General features: G+C 41.6%; 2 protein-coding genes across 3 annotated transcripts; both read right to left on the bottom strand.

Annotated features, from left to right (window-relative positions):
• Positions 1-3,880: 3,880 nt before the first annotated feature.
• Positions 3,881-8,621, bottom strand: LOC121908118 (neurotrophin receptor-interacting factor 1-like). Of its 2 annotated transcripts, none has more exons than XM_042427836.1 (4): positions 8,107-8,621; positions 6,754-6,863; positions 6,298-6,418; positions 3,881-5,188 (listed from the first exon to the last, which is right to left on the bottom strand). In XM_042427836.1, exons 1-4 carry the CDS (start codon positions 8,378-8,380, stop codon positions 4,362-4,364), a joined length of 1,332 nt encoding a protein of 443 aa, XP_042283770.1. In that variant the 5' UTR covers positions 8,381-8,621; the 3' UTR covers positions 3,881-4,361. The 2 variants fall into 2 exon arrangements, with proteins under 2 accessions (XP_042283770.1, XP_042283771.1); XM_042427837.1 differs by having other exon boundaries at positions 3,881-5,182.
• Positions 8,622-11,073: 2,452 nt separating this feature from the next.
• LOC121908113 (tripartite motif-containing protein 16-like protein) lies at positions 11,074-12,825 on the bottom strand (the record flags this gene model as incomplete). Its single annotated transcript, XM_042427826.1, has 1 exon — positions 11,074-12,825. A coding segment is annotated over exon 1 (1,665 nt), but the record flags the coding sequence as incomplete, so codon positions are not given.
• Positions 12,826-13,108: the final 283 nt, after the last annotated feature.

Here is a 13,108-nt window from a genome sequence, read left to right as displayed (position 1 = left end):
CAGGAAAGAAAGCTGTCTCTGGACCTTCCTATAAAGAGGGTCAGTGTTTGCTGACTAGTCCAGTCTATCACCCAGCTGTAGCCCCAGGTGCTTGTAGGTCCTGACCACCTCCTCATCAACCCCCTACATGGAGACCGTTTGCAGATGGGGCCTGGTCCTCTGGAAGTCCATCACCATCTCTTTGGTCTTGGAGGTGTTCAGCTGCAGATAGTTCAATCTGCACCATGTCACAAAGTCCTCCACCAGGCTCCTGTACCCCCCCTCCTGTCCACCACTAATAAACCCTACAATCATCTTCAAGTTGTGCTTGAAGTCAAAAGTATAAAGGTTGAACCAGACAGGGGAGAGCACAGTCCCCTGTGGTGTGCAGGAGCAGTCCCTCAGCCTGACATACTGTGGTCTCCCCATGAGATAGTCCGTGATCCAGGTCACCAGGTGTGAGTCCACCCTCATCTCTGTCATTTTGTCTCTCAGTAGGAGGGGCTGGGTGGTGGTGATGGAAAAAATGAAAGAATATGATCCTCACAGCACCGCTCCCCTTGTCCAGGTGAGAGTAATTTTTTTTCTTTTTTTTTTAAATGGCAGGTAAATAAATAAATAGGAAATTAAATAAACAGAGAAATAAATAAATATATAACTGAGATAAAGTTCCACAAATTCTATGACTTTGTTTTCCATTTTCTGTTAATATCCTCCTGTCAAAAGCTTATAGAGATGTGAGGGATGTTTAGTTTTAGTTTAGCTTTTTTTTAAATTTAAATCTGTCTCAATGCTGCATAATCTCGACCCACCAAAAAATTACATCGTCAAACACGAGATTAACATCTTCAACATTTCCTCGTATTGATCATGATGGTGTTGTAAATTTGAAGGTCGGTCAGTGATTTGGAACATTTCTCTGCAGCTACATTTGTTGATGACACACAAATAAATTCTCATCAGTCATTCTTAAAAAACCAGAGTCTGCTTCATGATCAATAAATAAATCGTTATTTTGTTTGATTTAGCAACTTCTGCTGCCAAACATGAGCAAACACGACTGAGTGAACGATGATTTACTACGTCTTCAAACTGACTCCAGCTGGCTGTTAATGCAGTCAGCTGGCCTCTGTGTGTGTGTGTGTGTGTGTGTGTGTGTGTGTGGTTCTGTCATAGGCTACTCTCGGGGACAAATTTCAGATCAAAGACCAGTTAATTGGGGATGTTTTGTCCAATTGGGAACAAGCTGATTTTTGGGTCAGTTGTTAAGGTAAGGGTTAGGTTAAGTTTCCAGGAAATGAATGTAAGTCTATGTAATGTCCCGAAAAGTGACCTGGGACAGTGTGTGTGTGTGTGTGTGTGTGTGAGTGTGTGTGTGTGTGTTGTAAATAGACTCTATTGTCTACACGGTGAAAAGCTGTTTTTCTACTGTATGAATAGTGAGCAGCATTCATGTGTGCTGCTATTGTTTAGACAGTAAAAAAGGAAACAAAGACAAAACTCAACGTTAGACCAGAATACTGCTGGATGATAAACGGGTTTCATACTAGTCCTTTTATTAAAGGGCGGATTCGCAATTTTTCATATCTGTCTTAAACAATCAGGAGCCCCAAAACACAAAGAGGCCAAAAAGACTGTAAATGTGTCAGATATCCACTTGATATGACTAACTCAGACTGCTGAAGCTGAATAGAAGCTTCACAGAGACTTTTAAATGACTGTGTGGACACACTGTGGATTTTGGCCTCCATCACTTCCATTGAAAGCACATTTGAAGGATCTTTTAATATCCAGTATGAACAGGAGGAATGATTACAGCGAGGAAAACCTCTTTCACTGTTCATACGGACACCTGACTGCTGGTTTAAGACACACTTGAAAAACCGTGAACCTGTCCTGTGAACTGCTGGTAGCCATGGCGACAGTAGTGATGCTCCAGGCCTCTGTTAGCGGTTTAACTGAGTGGTGAAACAGACTTCAAACACTTTCAAACATTTAGGAGGATTTCAACGCAGCCGACCTCTGTGTCGGAAGAGACAGAACGGACTCCCGGGTGTCCACAAAGACACAACAACACGCCCAACAACTGGATTTAATTTTATGTTATTTCACCTTCTTGAGGTGTCGCTCAAGACGGTTTTAATACTTTTCTTTGTGTCACAATTAAAGAAACTTTTCACTGATTTATTTTTTTAAAAAAAAGCTTTAAAAACACAGTATATATATTTAAAAAAAAACCCAAACATCTGCAGCTGATGAAACACTTGCACTGCGAGGTCTATTTAGTAGCTGTTCTGGAGCTTTCGATCATATCACACAAACCTCATCAGCAGAATTCAGTCTCAACTTTTAAGCAAACATGGATGAGAAGTTGTTAAATCTTATATTCCATGACAGGTTGGGAGCTCCATCTGCTGATGAAGATCATGTGGTATGATTGAAAGCTCAAGTACAAATGTGTCCTCTTATTAATTCATTTATCCTTAAGATTTTTATTCATCATCTATTTCTTGATTGCTTTGAACTTTAATTTGTGTATTTTCTGTTTTTATATCAGTGAAGCACTTTGTAATCTTGTTTTCATTGCTATATAAATAAAGATTATTATTATTATTATTATTATTATTATTATAAATGGACCCTGTGGTGAGATTGTTTAGTCAAATGTATTCGTATTCACGCTGTTTTTTTTTTTTTTCGAGCTGCTAGTTGAACTTTCAGCCTTTCAGCGTGTGGATTTCTCAGAAACCAGTGGAACCAGTGAGAGTCCAGTCAGCCAGTGTTTCTCTGTGCTTCTATTGTGTGAAAGGCATTTGTTTGTGATTCTATCAGACATTGTATAGAGAGAGACACACAGACAGACAGAAAGGACACATAAAGCCTGGAGAGATGTACGGAAAAAAAAACTACGACATTGCATCAGTTATATTTGATATCGTAAAATAATAATATCACTAAAAAGAAGTCTGACAGATCTCACATATTCATTTTGGTATTTTCATTATCGATTAATCTAATTAAATTTATTTTCTCGATTAATTGCTTGCTCTATAAAATCTTCAGACGTCTTGTTTCATCATGTTTGACAAAGATTAATCATTGCAGCTCTACTATCAAATCATCTGTGGATTATTTTCTGGATTAATTGATGAGTTGTTTGTTCTATAAAAGGCCAGAAAATAGTGAAACATGACGATCACTGTTTCCAAAAGTCTAAAACGACAAATATATTCAGTTTACTGTCATACAGAACTAAAGAAACCAGAAAATATTCACATCTAAGAAGCTGGAATCAGAGAATTTTAGTTGGTTTTTTTTGGACAAAACTACAAAAATGAAACCCGCGCTGTCAACCAGGATTATCATCTGGAGCGAAACTCCACCTCTAACAGATGAAACAGACACTACTCTAATGTATCTGATTAAATAGTCTCACTACAGGCCTCCTCATTGCTCATTTTTCTAGAAAAATAAATATTCTTATCAATAAAAGCACATGTGGGACCTCAGACCAAGAAAAATCCTCCCAAAACTTAGTGTAGACCAGCAATTAAAGATCATCTCCATTACAAATATCATCCATAATAATAATAATAAAAATAAAAATAATAAAATAATTCCACCTATAAAATATCAGAAGTATGTTCTCAGAGCCCAAAGTGACGCCTTCAAAGTCCAAAAAACCAAAGATGTTCAATTTATGATGAAATAAAAGAGAGAAAAGCAGAAAATATAATATATTTATATTATAAGAATTACTGACGACTCATTTTCTTTCAGTTTCTTGGTCGATCGACTGATAGTTTCCATGCCGACCTCTCACGTCTGAATAAAAGCAACTAGCAGATAGATGAAGTCGGGACAAACTGCGTCTACGACACAAAGCGAGACAAACAGGAAGTGAACTGCACGCTTTTAATTCCAGATATACACCAACCAATGAACATTCACATGCTTCTTACATGTCGGCTCGCTACAGGAATCACTTTTCATCATCAGGCGCAGTCGGCACTTTTTTTCCTAAAGTATGGAAGCGGACCCAAAACGGCCCGCGTTCTGTTTGAGGTAAGAATTGATCTGGATCACAGTCTGGTTCTGGTTCTGCTCCGTGTCGGGTTTCTATCAGTTAAAAGTCTGTAAGGCCTGACAGGATGAAAACAGTCACAAGTATTGATCAGTTTGTTTTTTTTTAAAAGCAACATTCTTCTAAAACATCTTTAAAAAAGGCTGTCAACTTAAAAAAAAACACATCTGTTGAAATCAGAAGTTCAGTATCAGCAGTGAGGTTCTGGTCTCTCAGTACCATGAGTGCATAAAAAAATTCAGCAGGTCAATCTGACGTTCAGGCCCTGCAGCGTCCGAGGTACACGGGAGGTAAACGGTTAAACGGGAGCGGCGCTCTGCTCGGCGGGATGGTGTTTCTGCTGATGGATCCTCAGGTTCTGCTTCCCGGCGAACCTCTTCCCGCAGTGCTCGCAGGCGAACGGCCGCTCCCCCGTGTGGACGCTCTGGTGCGTCTTCAGGTGACCCGACTGCGTGAAGCGCTTCCCGCACTGAGCGCAGCTGTACGGCCGCTCGCCGGTGTGAACGCGCACGTGCGTCTCCAGGCTCCGCGACGACGTGAAGCATTTGCCGCAGTAGCTGCAGACGAAGCGTCTGTCCCTGCAGTACCGGTTCAGGTCCAGAGGTTCCAGTCTGGACGCGGCGAGGCCCAACGCCAACGGGAAACTGGCAGTGTTCAAGTCAGACACTTTGTCCAGTAATGTCGACCGGTGGTCCGGCTTGAGGTACTGCTGGTGAGGGACGGGCACCATGCTCGGCAGCCCCTGATTGGTCCAGGAGGAGCACAGATCCAGCTCTGTGTCGTAGGGGAGGGAGCTGATCAGGGACACGCCTCTTTTCATGTCCCCGTGCAGGGAGGCGGGGCTTCCCCCCGACCCGGAGAGGAACGGTTTTCTTGTGGCTTCGCAGTCCGACTCCGACGCCAAATCAAACACGACGTCTGAAGAGTTGTCCTCGGCGCCCCCTGCTGGGCCCGGAGACCCCGGTGCGCTGTGGGATTCTCGAGGCTCGACTCGCTCCGGCGGCCTGTTGCCGCCGCCGCCGCCGTGTTCCCACGTGTTCCTCACGTCAGCTGACGAGGAGGAGATCATCATCCCCGAGGGTCCTTCCTCACTGTCGTCCGCTTCTGACAGATGCACCTCTGTTCCTTCACACACAGAGCAGAACAAGTGATTAGTGAGGATTCTACATTTAAACACTTCTGTCAAAATATAATATGAAAACCCAGCATGCACTAGGAGAAGAAACAACGTGTTTTGGGTGACGGACAGACAGATGTTACAGGTGATAATCAGAGCTGTGTGATTGGTGTGATCAGGGCAGCAAATCAACTCTCAGCGAGTGACGTTTCAAACTGTCTGACAACAATCAAGCAGCAAAAAACAGATGGGGGGATGTAACGGGACAGAGTGCACAGTAAACTCAGCAGCTACACATTTCTCTGTTTAGCATCTTCAGGTTATGCTAACCCATTGTTGCTAACTTTGGAGCTAACCTCCTTTACTTTATCAGCATTTGGGGGAAACAACAGACGTGACTTTTTAGCATTTATTAACTGACACACTGTAGTCTGTACTGTACATTTACTGCCAGACTGACAACTTACTACTAACCTCTCGCTGTTTCCCGCTCACTACACTAACATACTAAGCACTTCTCTATTCTTAAACAGGGTTACGCTACCAACGGTTTCCCAGGCAACGACACAGAGGTTAACTCACGTTTCGGAACAGCGCTGCTCTGAGACCCCTAAACACTGTTGATTTCTGAATGAAGAGATGTTTGGCTTTTTTTTTGAGATTAAAAAGTTTTTTTTGGCCTGATGGGGGTTCTTGTTGTTATCATTACAGGAGAAACGCTGATTCAGTAAACGTTCAGTAGTTAGACTCAGCAGTCTCCGTTAGGTTGGGCCGCAGGAAATAATGGATTAATCCTGGAAAGCTGTTGATGCAGCACTTTTCTCCTTATGAAAATAACACAGAGATTATTCGACCAATGAGAATTCATTAGACGAGAGCATATCGACCAACTAATCGACCAGTGAAAAGACGTGTTAGCTAAACAGTCCACGACAGATTCACAGTGTGAACTGGTCTAAACCATCACAACTGCTTGTTGTTACTGGTTTCTCTCTCTCTGTTTCTCACTCTTCTGGTTAAACTCTTCTCGTTCCTTCAGTTGTTTCTCTGTTTCTCAGAATGACGACAGTAAATTCAAAGTGTTAGTTCCTGGTGTCTGTAATGTTTCTTCTCTTACCGTCCTCGTTGAGAAGCAGGTTGTTGTCTGTGGCGTCGGTACCGTTCATCGCCTCCTCGCCTGACGTCTCCTCCTTTATCAACACGACGTCCTCGTCGTTCGGCTCCTCCGACAAAGTATCCTGAGAGTAGAAAACCACCATTATGATTTCGCTCTAAACTCTAAAATTGCTAAAGGCAGTTGTGGAGTTTATTCAAACCTTTATCAAAACATTCACAGGATCAAAGAAACCGGTGGTAAACCGGTGCCAACAAACATCCAGTAAATCAAGAAAAACAGGAAGGTGGTTGTCTTTTCCTGGTCTTAAGGAAGAGCCGAAACTCATTCTTCAAATGAACAGGGATAAAATTAAACAAAGGCACCAACTGTAACCCTTAAAGAAATACTACGGTGTTTATGTGGGCGTTCATGCAGAGAGGAAACGTTCAGACCTGCGCCGTGGCAACGTCCTCTCACCTCTTTGGTTAAAGGGGTCACAGGTGTCGTCGCCTCCAACGCAGGAACCCTTCTGCTTCTTCTGAGACTCGAGGCTTTCGGCTGCACCGCAACGGTCGGCAAGGCACGTTCTGAGAAAAAAAAATCATAATACAAAAAAGAAAGTTAGAGAAAAGTTTCCTTATACAAGAGCCAGAGCACCACTACGGAGGGTTACACTGGTCCCAGTGGGATGTGTAAGGCTGACTGATGTGATGGTCATGTTTCAACAGGAATTCCTTGCTGTAAACTGTGATTATTTGGCATATTTTGTGTCAGAAATAGGTGATGAATGCCAGGAAGTCTGTTTAGAAATGTACAATTATTAAGTTGTTTTCCTTTCAGAAACACCACATGATTTGGATAATATGTATCGGTGTATTTTCTGGATCATCAATGTAAGAAAGAAGGTGTATTGTAATGAAAATTTAGCTAAATTTAGTGATTTGAAGGCCTTCAGACAAACACCATCTTGCTTTATTTTCAACCTTTCTCTAACTGGGAATGGTGGTAAGTGGTAGTGGTGGAGGAAGTACTCGACTATTAATACTGCATTGTAAAAGGTGGAGCTTTTAATTCTTATTTAATTATATTATTAACTATTCTGTACAATGTTGGATGGTTTCATGAATAATAAATATTGTAATTGTTATATTTTGTGAGTAAAATCTGAATCTGTAACATAACTTGTAATATTTATCTGTCAGTTAAATGTTCAGTGTTTTCCTCTGAAGTAGAAGTAAACAGTTGCATGTTTTTTTAAGTGCTTTGGGAGCCTTTTGTAATTTATTTTATTATATAAAAAGTTAGAATAGTCACATAATTCAATATTTTTCATATCAATAACGCACAGTAAAGTTTTACTTAAAAGTGAAGCATGAAAGAGAGGAATTATCAGTACAGTTTACTTACATTTAATAAATATCTGTTCAAGGTGGAACTCTTAATTCTTATATAATACTGGATAGTTTCATGAATAATAATGCATCATATTTTAATTGTTGTACCTTGAAAATAAAATATTAAATCTGCAGCGTAACCAATAACATTAATCTCTCAGTTAAATGTTGAAGTACAATGTTTACATCTGGAGTAGAAGTACACAGTTACATGTTTTAAGTGCTTTGTGGGGCTTTTTTAAGTTATTTTGGGGTAAAATGTGTTAGAAAAGTAACATGGTTTACATGTTTTCATATCTAAACATCATAATAAATCTCCAGCTGTTTGGGGCCCTTTTATTTGGGACTCCTGGAAGTTCCCACTGATAACGAAGCGCAACTGACGGACTGACTGAGTGACCCCCTCCCCCTGCCCCCCCACACCCCCGAAACTCACCGACAGTGAAATCCATCATCAGCCCCCCGTCGGCCTCCTCCTCGCCGCCGTAATCCAACATCGCGACGGTCCCCCGGTGTCCCCGGTGGATGATGCCCTCGATCAGCTGCAGCTTCCTCCGCAGCGCCTCGTTCTCCTTGCGGCTGCGGCTGATCTCCAGCTGCAGCCCCGCGTAGCTGTCGTCCACCAGCTCGCAGATCTCCGCCACGGCGGCTTTGGCCAGAGCCTCCATGATGGACGTCAGCTGAGAATGAAACGCCCGGTAACTCGTCATCGTGAACGGACGTTGAAACGACAACAATTTTTTTGTCGAAATGTCCGTTAAATAAACATCAACAAACAGCCAGCGGGTCAGCTCCGGCGTCCGGTGAGCTCTGCGCGGCTAAGTCTGAGCGTGTTTAACCGGTGTGACCGGCTGCGGGTACCGGAGGGATGCTGCGGGTAGCCGTTGTTGTTTGTTGTCAGTCGGTCGGTCGGTTGTCTCCTTTTTTACGGGTCGTAGGGTAACTTCCGCAATGCTACTTTCAAAATAAAGGTTCAGAGTGTTGCCTTGGAGTGCGCTTCGTAAATTCCAGCATCGCAAGGCAAGGCAAGTTTATTTGTATAGCACGTTTCAACAACAAGGCAATTCAAAGTGCTTTACATAGAGCATAAAAGGCATCAAGACAGAATATAAAAGCAACACAAGTAAAAAAAACAAACATAAAAAAAACAATTAAAAAGTGTTAAATTTGGATATAAAAAGAAGCTAAAAAGGGAATAAGACAAGAGAATAAAAGTCACAGTGCATTGTAAAATATTAACCCTCAAATTTGGTTTAATAAAAGGCAAACAGAAAAGTCTTCAGCTGAGATTTAAAAGAACTGAGAGTTGCAGCAGACCTGCAGTTTTCTGGGAATTTGCTCCAGATATGTGGAGCATCCATGTTTAGTTTTTACCCTGGGGACAGAAAGACCTGTCCTAGACCACCTGAGAGGTCTGGATGGTTCATAACGAAGCAGCAGATCAGAAATGTATTTTGTCCCTAAACCATTCAGTGCTTTATAAACCAACAGCAATGTCTTAAAATCAATTCTTTGACAACATAAATTAGTAAAATAATAATACATGTCATTTGTACCACACTTTTCATTCACAGTGAAACTCAAGGTGCTATAATATGAAGACATAGAACACACAACATAAAGAAAATAATAGTAATAAGAGTTAAAATAACAATCTCCATGATCTCAGTTTCATTCTCTTTGGCAGCACATATGACAATAAGTATCATGTCCCCTCCGCCTTTGTTGTCACCCTTGGTGTGTTGATACCCATGATACCCATACTACCATACTATTTAGTATGCCAGAAAAAGGTTTAGTATGTAGTACCAGGATGTCCTACTACATCCGGTTGCATTTTGCAGTATCCACAATCCTCTGAGCGGAAGATACATCACATCGACTGAGCCGTTGAGAGAGCACAGACCAGTGACAGCGCATTGACACTGCAATGACGGAAGCCGCAATGACAGATGAACTACGTCCCAATTCTATGTATACCACATGCAACAGTTGGTACTTTGTAAGGGCAGCTGCAGTACATACTAAAAGTAAAAACGTATGTGGTTTGGAACGCAACACCCAGAGGCAAGTTACACAACACCGGCCCCCTGACCCCTAACCCCTGACCCCTAACCCCTAACCCTAACCATCTCACTGCTCATACCTAAACCTAACCAAGCGGGTGTGTCGTATACATGCTGAGAGTACATAGATATACTCCATTACAAGTAAAAGTCCACAGTAGTGGAAAGTAACTGAGTACATTTACTCAAGTACTGTACTTAAGTACAATTTTGAGGTTCTTGTACTTGAATATTTTGATTTGATGCTACTTTATACTTCCACTCCACTACATTTCAGAGGAAAATATTGTACTTTCTACTCCACTGTTTTTATTTGACAGCTTTAGTTACTTTTTAGATCAATATTTTACACATAAAACATTTGATAAGTTTGTCATCTACGTATTGTTATAAATCAGACTATTCAACAGTATAAGGTGTTAAAATTAGCTCCACCTCTAAAGCATTAAAATGTTTTAGTGAAGAAAGCTGAAAGTACAGAGACTGACTGACAAGCGTTCTTCTGCTCTGAATATGAACTCTGTACTTTGTGGTGTTTCAGGAGGAAAACTGCCTCAAATAAACTCTCATATTAGTTTCACATTTTCTCCAGAAGATTTTAATGAGATCCTGAGATGAAGACAGAAGAAAATACTTTGTTCATTCTTAAAATAAAACAACTTTATTGATGATATAAAGCTTCAGATTGTTCACACATCCAATCAGTAAAGTCTGTTAAATGACTCTTGTTCAATGATTTCATGTTCAGATTCACTTCATCCACACAATCAGTTAGTTTAACCCAGAATGTCAGCTATGTACAACAACATAATAAATTATCTCTTCATTGATTATTATCAAGATAATTATAGTTCTATAACACATTTCTTTATAAATTTAAGTAAAGAGAACAAAATATCTATGATGAAGGAAGTTCTGCTGTTTTCTCTGTTTAAGAAACAACAGCACACAAATACATCAATACAAACATGAAACTAACATTTAGAACAAAGAGAAGTTTATATTTTCATCTAAAGAAACATCAGTGAAGGTAAAAAACGTCATCATGAGCAGTGATAGCCTCCATGGATAAAAACACACAGGAAAAAGTGACATTTAAAGAAACTCAAAACATCATCAGAACAACAAATGATAAAAAAGTGTTGACAATCTCAGTTTGATTGACAGCTGATCTCTGTGCAGCTCAGAAACACCACAGCAACGAGCTCTCAGAAACAATGGAGACAAAAACATGAAGAATTACAACAAAGAATCTGACACATGAAGTCTGAAATGACTTCTGTCTATTTGAGTTTACAGAACTCAGCTGTGACTCCAAACTGTAAAAACCAAAGTCCAGCATAGAGAGGCTGAGTGAATGTGGTCTGGACTCTGTGGAGGAGAGTCATGGTTTCAGAGACGCTGTAGAAGGACAGAATACCTGCACTGTGATCCAGGTACACTCCTACTCTGGAGGAACCAGGACCTGAGACGGGAGTTGAGACATTGTTGAACAAAAACGTGTAACTGTTAGTGTAACATCTTAAAGCCCAAGATTTGTCATTGCGTCCAAATATACATTTATTTGAGCCTCCTGCTCTCCTGATATTCTTGTATGTGACTGCTACACAAACTGCTCTCCCGCTCCACTCCACCTCCCAGTAACAACGTCCAGTCAGACTCTCTCTACTCAGGACCTGACTCCATCCAGTGAATCTGTCTGGGTGACTAGAATAAGACTGGTGTTGACTTGTTACTGTTGCTTTTCTGTTCCCCTCAGATAATAACACATATGTGTGTGCTGTGTTTGGATCCAGTGTGATTTTATGTGAATATTTTAAGAACTCAGCTCTGGTCTTGGGTTCTGGTTCTGACAGTAAAACGTCCTCTTCAGTCCCTATCAGTGAGATGTTTGTCCATTTCTCCCTCAGGATGTCCTGTAGTTGATCTCTGAGCTCTGACACAGCTGCTGTCACATCCTCAAAGTATCTCAGAGGACGGATATTGATGCTGGATGAGTCTGTAGGTTCACTGAGTTGTGACAGTGAGGGGTAGTTGCGTAGAAACTGGTTGTGATCCTCTGTGTGTGAGAGCTTCTTCAGTTCAGCGTCTTTCCTCTTCAGCTCAGTGATCTCCTGCTCCAGCTTCTCCTGAAGCTCTTTGACTCGACTCACTTCAGTTTCCTGCTGGGATCTGATCTGCTGCTTCACATCAGAGCTTCTTTTCTGGATGAGACGGATCAGCTCAGTGAAGATCTTCTCACTGTCCTCCACTGCTTTATCAGCAGAGCGACTGACGGCCTCCACCTCCTGTTGAAGCAGCTTCACATCTTTCTCTCTGTCCTGGATTCTCTGCTGGATTTGTTGTCGACTTACCTCGAGCTCTCTCTGCCTCTCATTCCTTTCTGCTGCAGCTGAGACTGTGTCGTGGCCTTTATGTTCATCCACAGGGCAGAGATAACACATATTCTGCTGATGAGTACAACAGAACATCTTCATCATCTCATCATCATTGAGAGCTTTAAGCTTCCTCCCAGTGCAGACATCACAGGCCACATCTTCAGGTCCAGCACAGCAGTGACCAGCAGGAGCAGCTTGGAGTTCAGTCTTCTTCAGCTGCTCCACTAAAGCTGCTAACATGGTGTTTTTCCCCAGAACAGGCCTCGGTGTGAAGGTCTGTCTGCACTGAGGGCAGCTGTACATCTTTCTCTGATCCTTTCCATTCCAGTGTGTTTTAATACAGCTCATGCAGTAGCTGTGTCCACAGGGAATAGTCACCGGATCCTTCAGTAGATCCAAACAGATCGAACAAGAGAAAGTTTCTCGGTCCAGCTGAACTCCTTTCTGTGCCATTTCAGCTCTCAGTGGCAACGCCTGTCTGATCTGTGGGGGAGGGAACAAGGAAATATGTGGACAGACTGCAGCTTGTTGTGTTTGAGAGCAGGAAGAAGAGGGAGGAGTTATCAAGCACTGATTCATTCCAGGAGGAGGAGCAGTTTTAAAGGGATACTGGATGCTTTTCATTTGGCTATGGTGACTCCTCGTTTCCCTCACTCATGTCTCAGCTCCTCCCAGCGAGGACAGAGGAATTTAATTCACCAAAAGGGACTTCCTCACTCATGCCGGTGTTATTTTGAGGAGACGACAATGATGCACAGCATCTCCACTGTCAGTTATGAAGAAGTCAGCTATCAATATGTAGAAATGATTAAGTAACAGTTTAAACTCTTAAGTTTAAGCTTAAAATTCATGTACAGTAAATAAACTCTTTAATCTATTACTTAATAATTTCCACATATTGATAGCTGGAAGGAAAACACCTGATAACACCTGGCATACTGCTCCAATGTTTTATCATTTGATTATAAATCTATAGTAACATCTGTCTGTCACA

Source organism: Thunnus maccoyii, chromosome 12 (assembly GCF_910596095.1).
Source record: "Thunnus maccoyii chromosome 12, fThuMac1.1, whole genome shotgun sequence".
Classification (NCBI taxonomy): domain Eukaryota; kingdom Metazoa; phylum Chordata; class Actinopteri; order Scombriformes; family Scombridae; genus Thunnus; species Thunnus maccoyii.
This window is presented reverse-complemented; position numbering and strand designations above follow the sequence as displayed.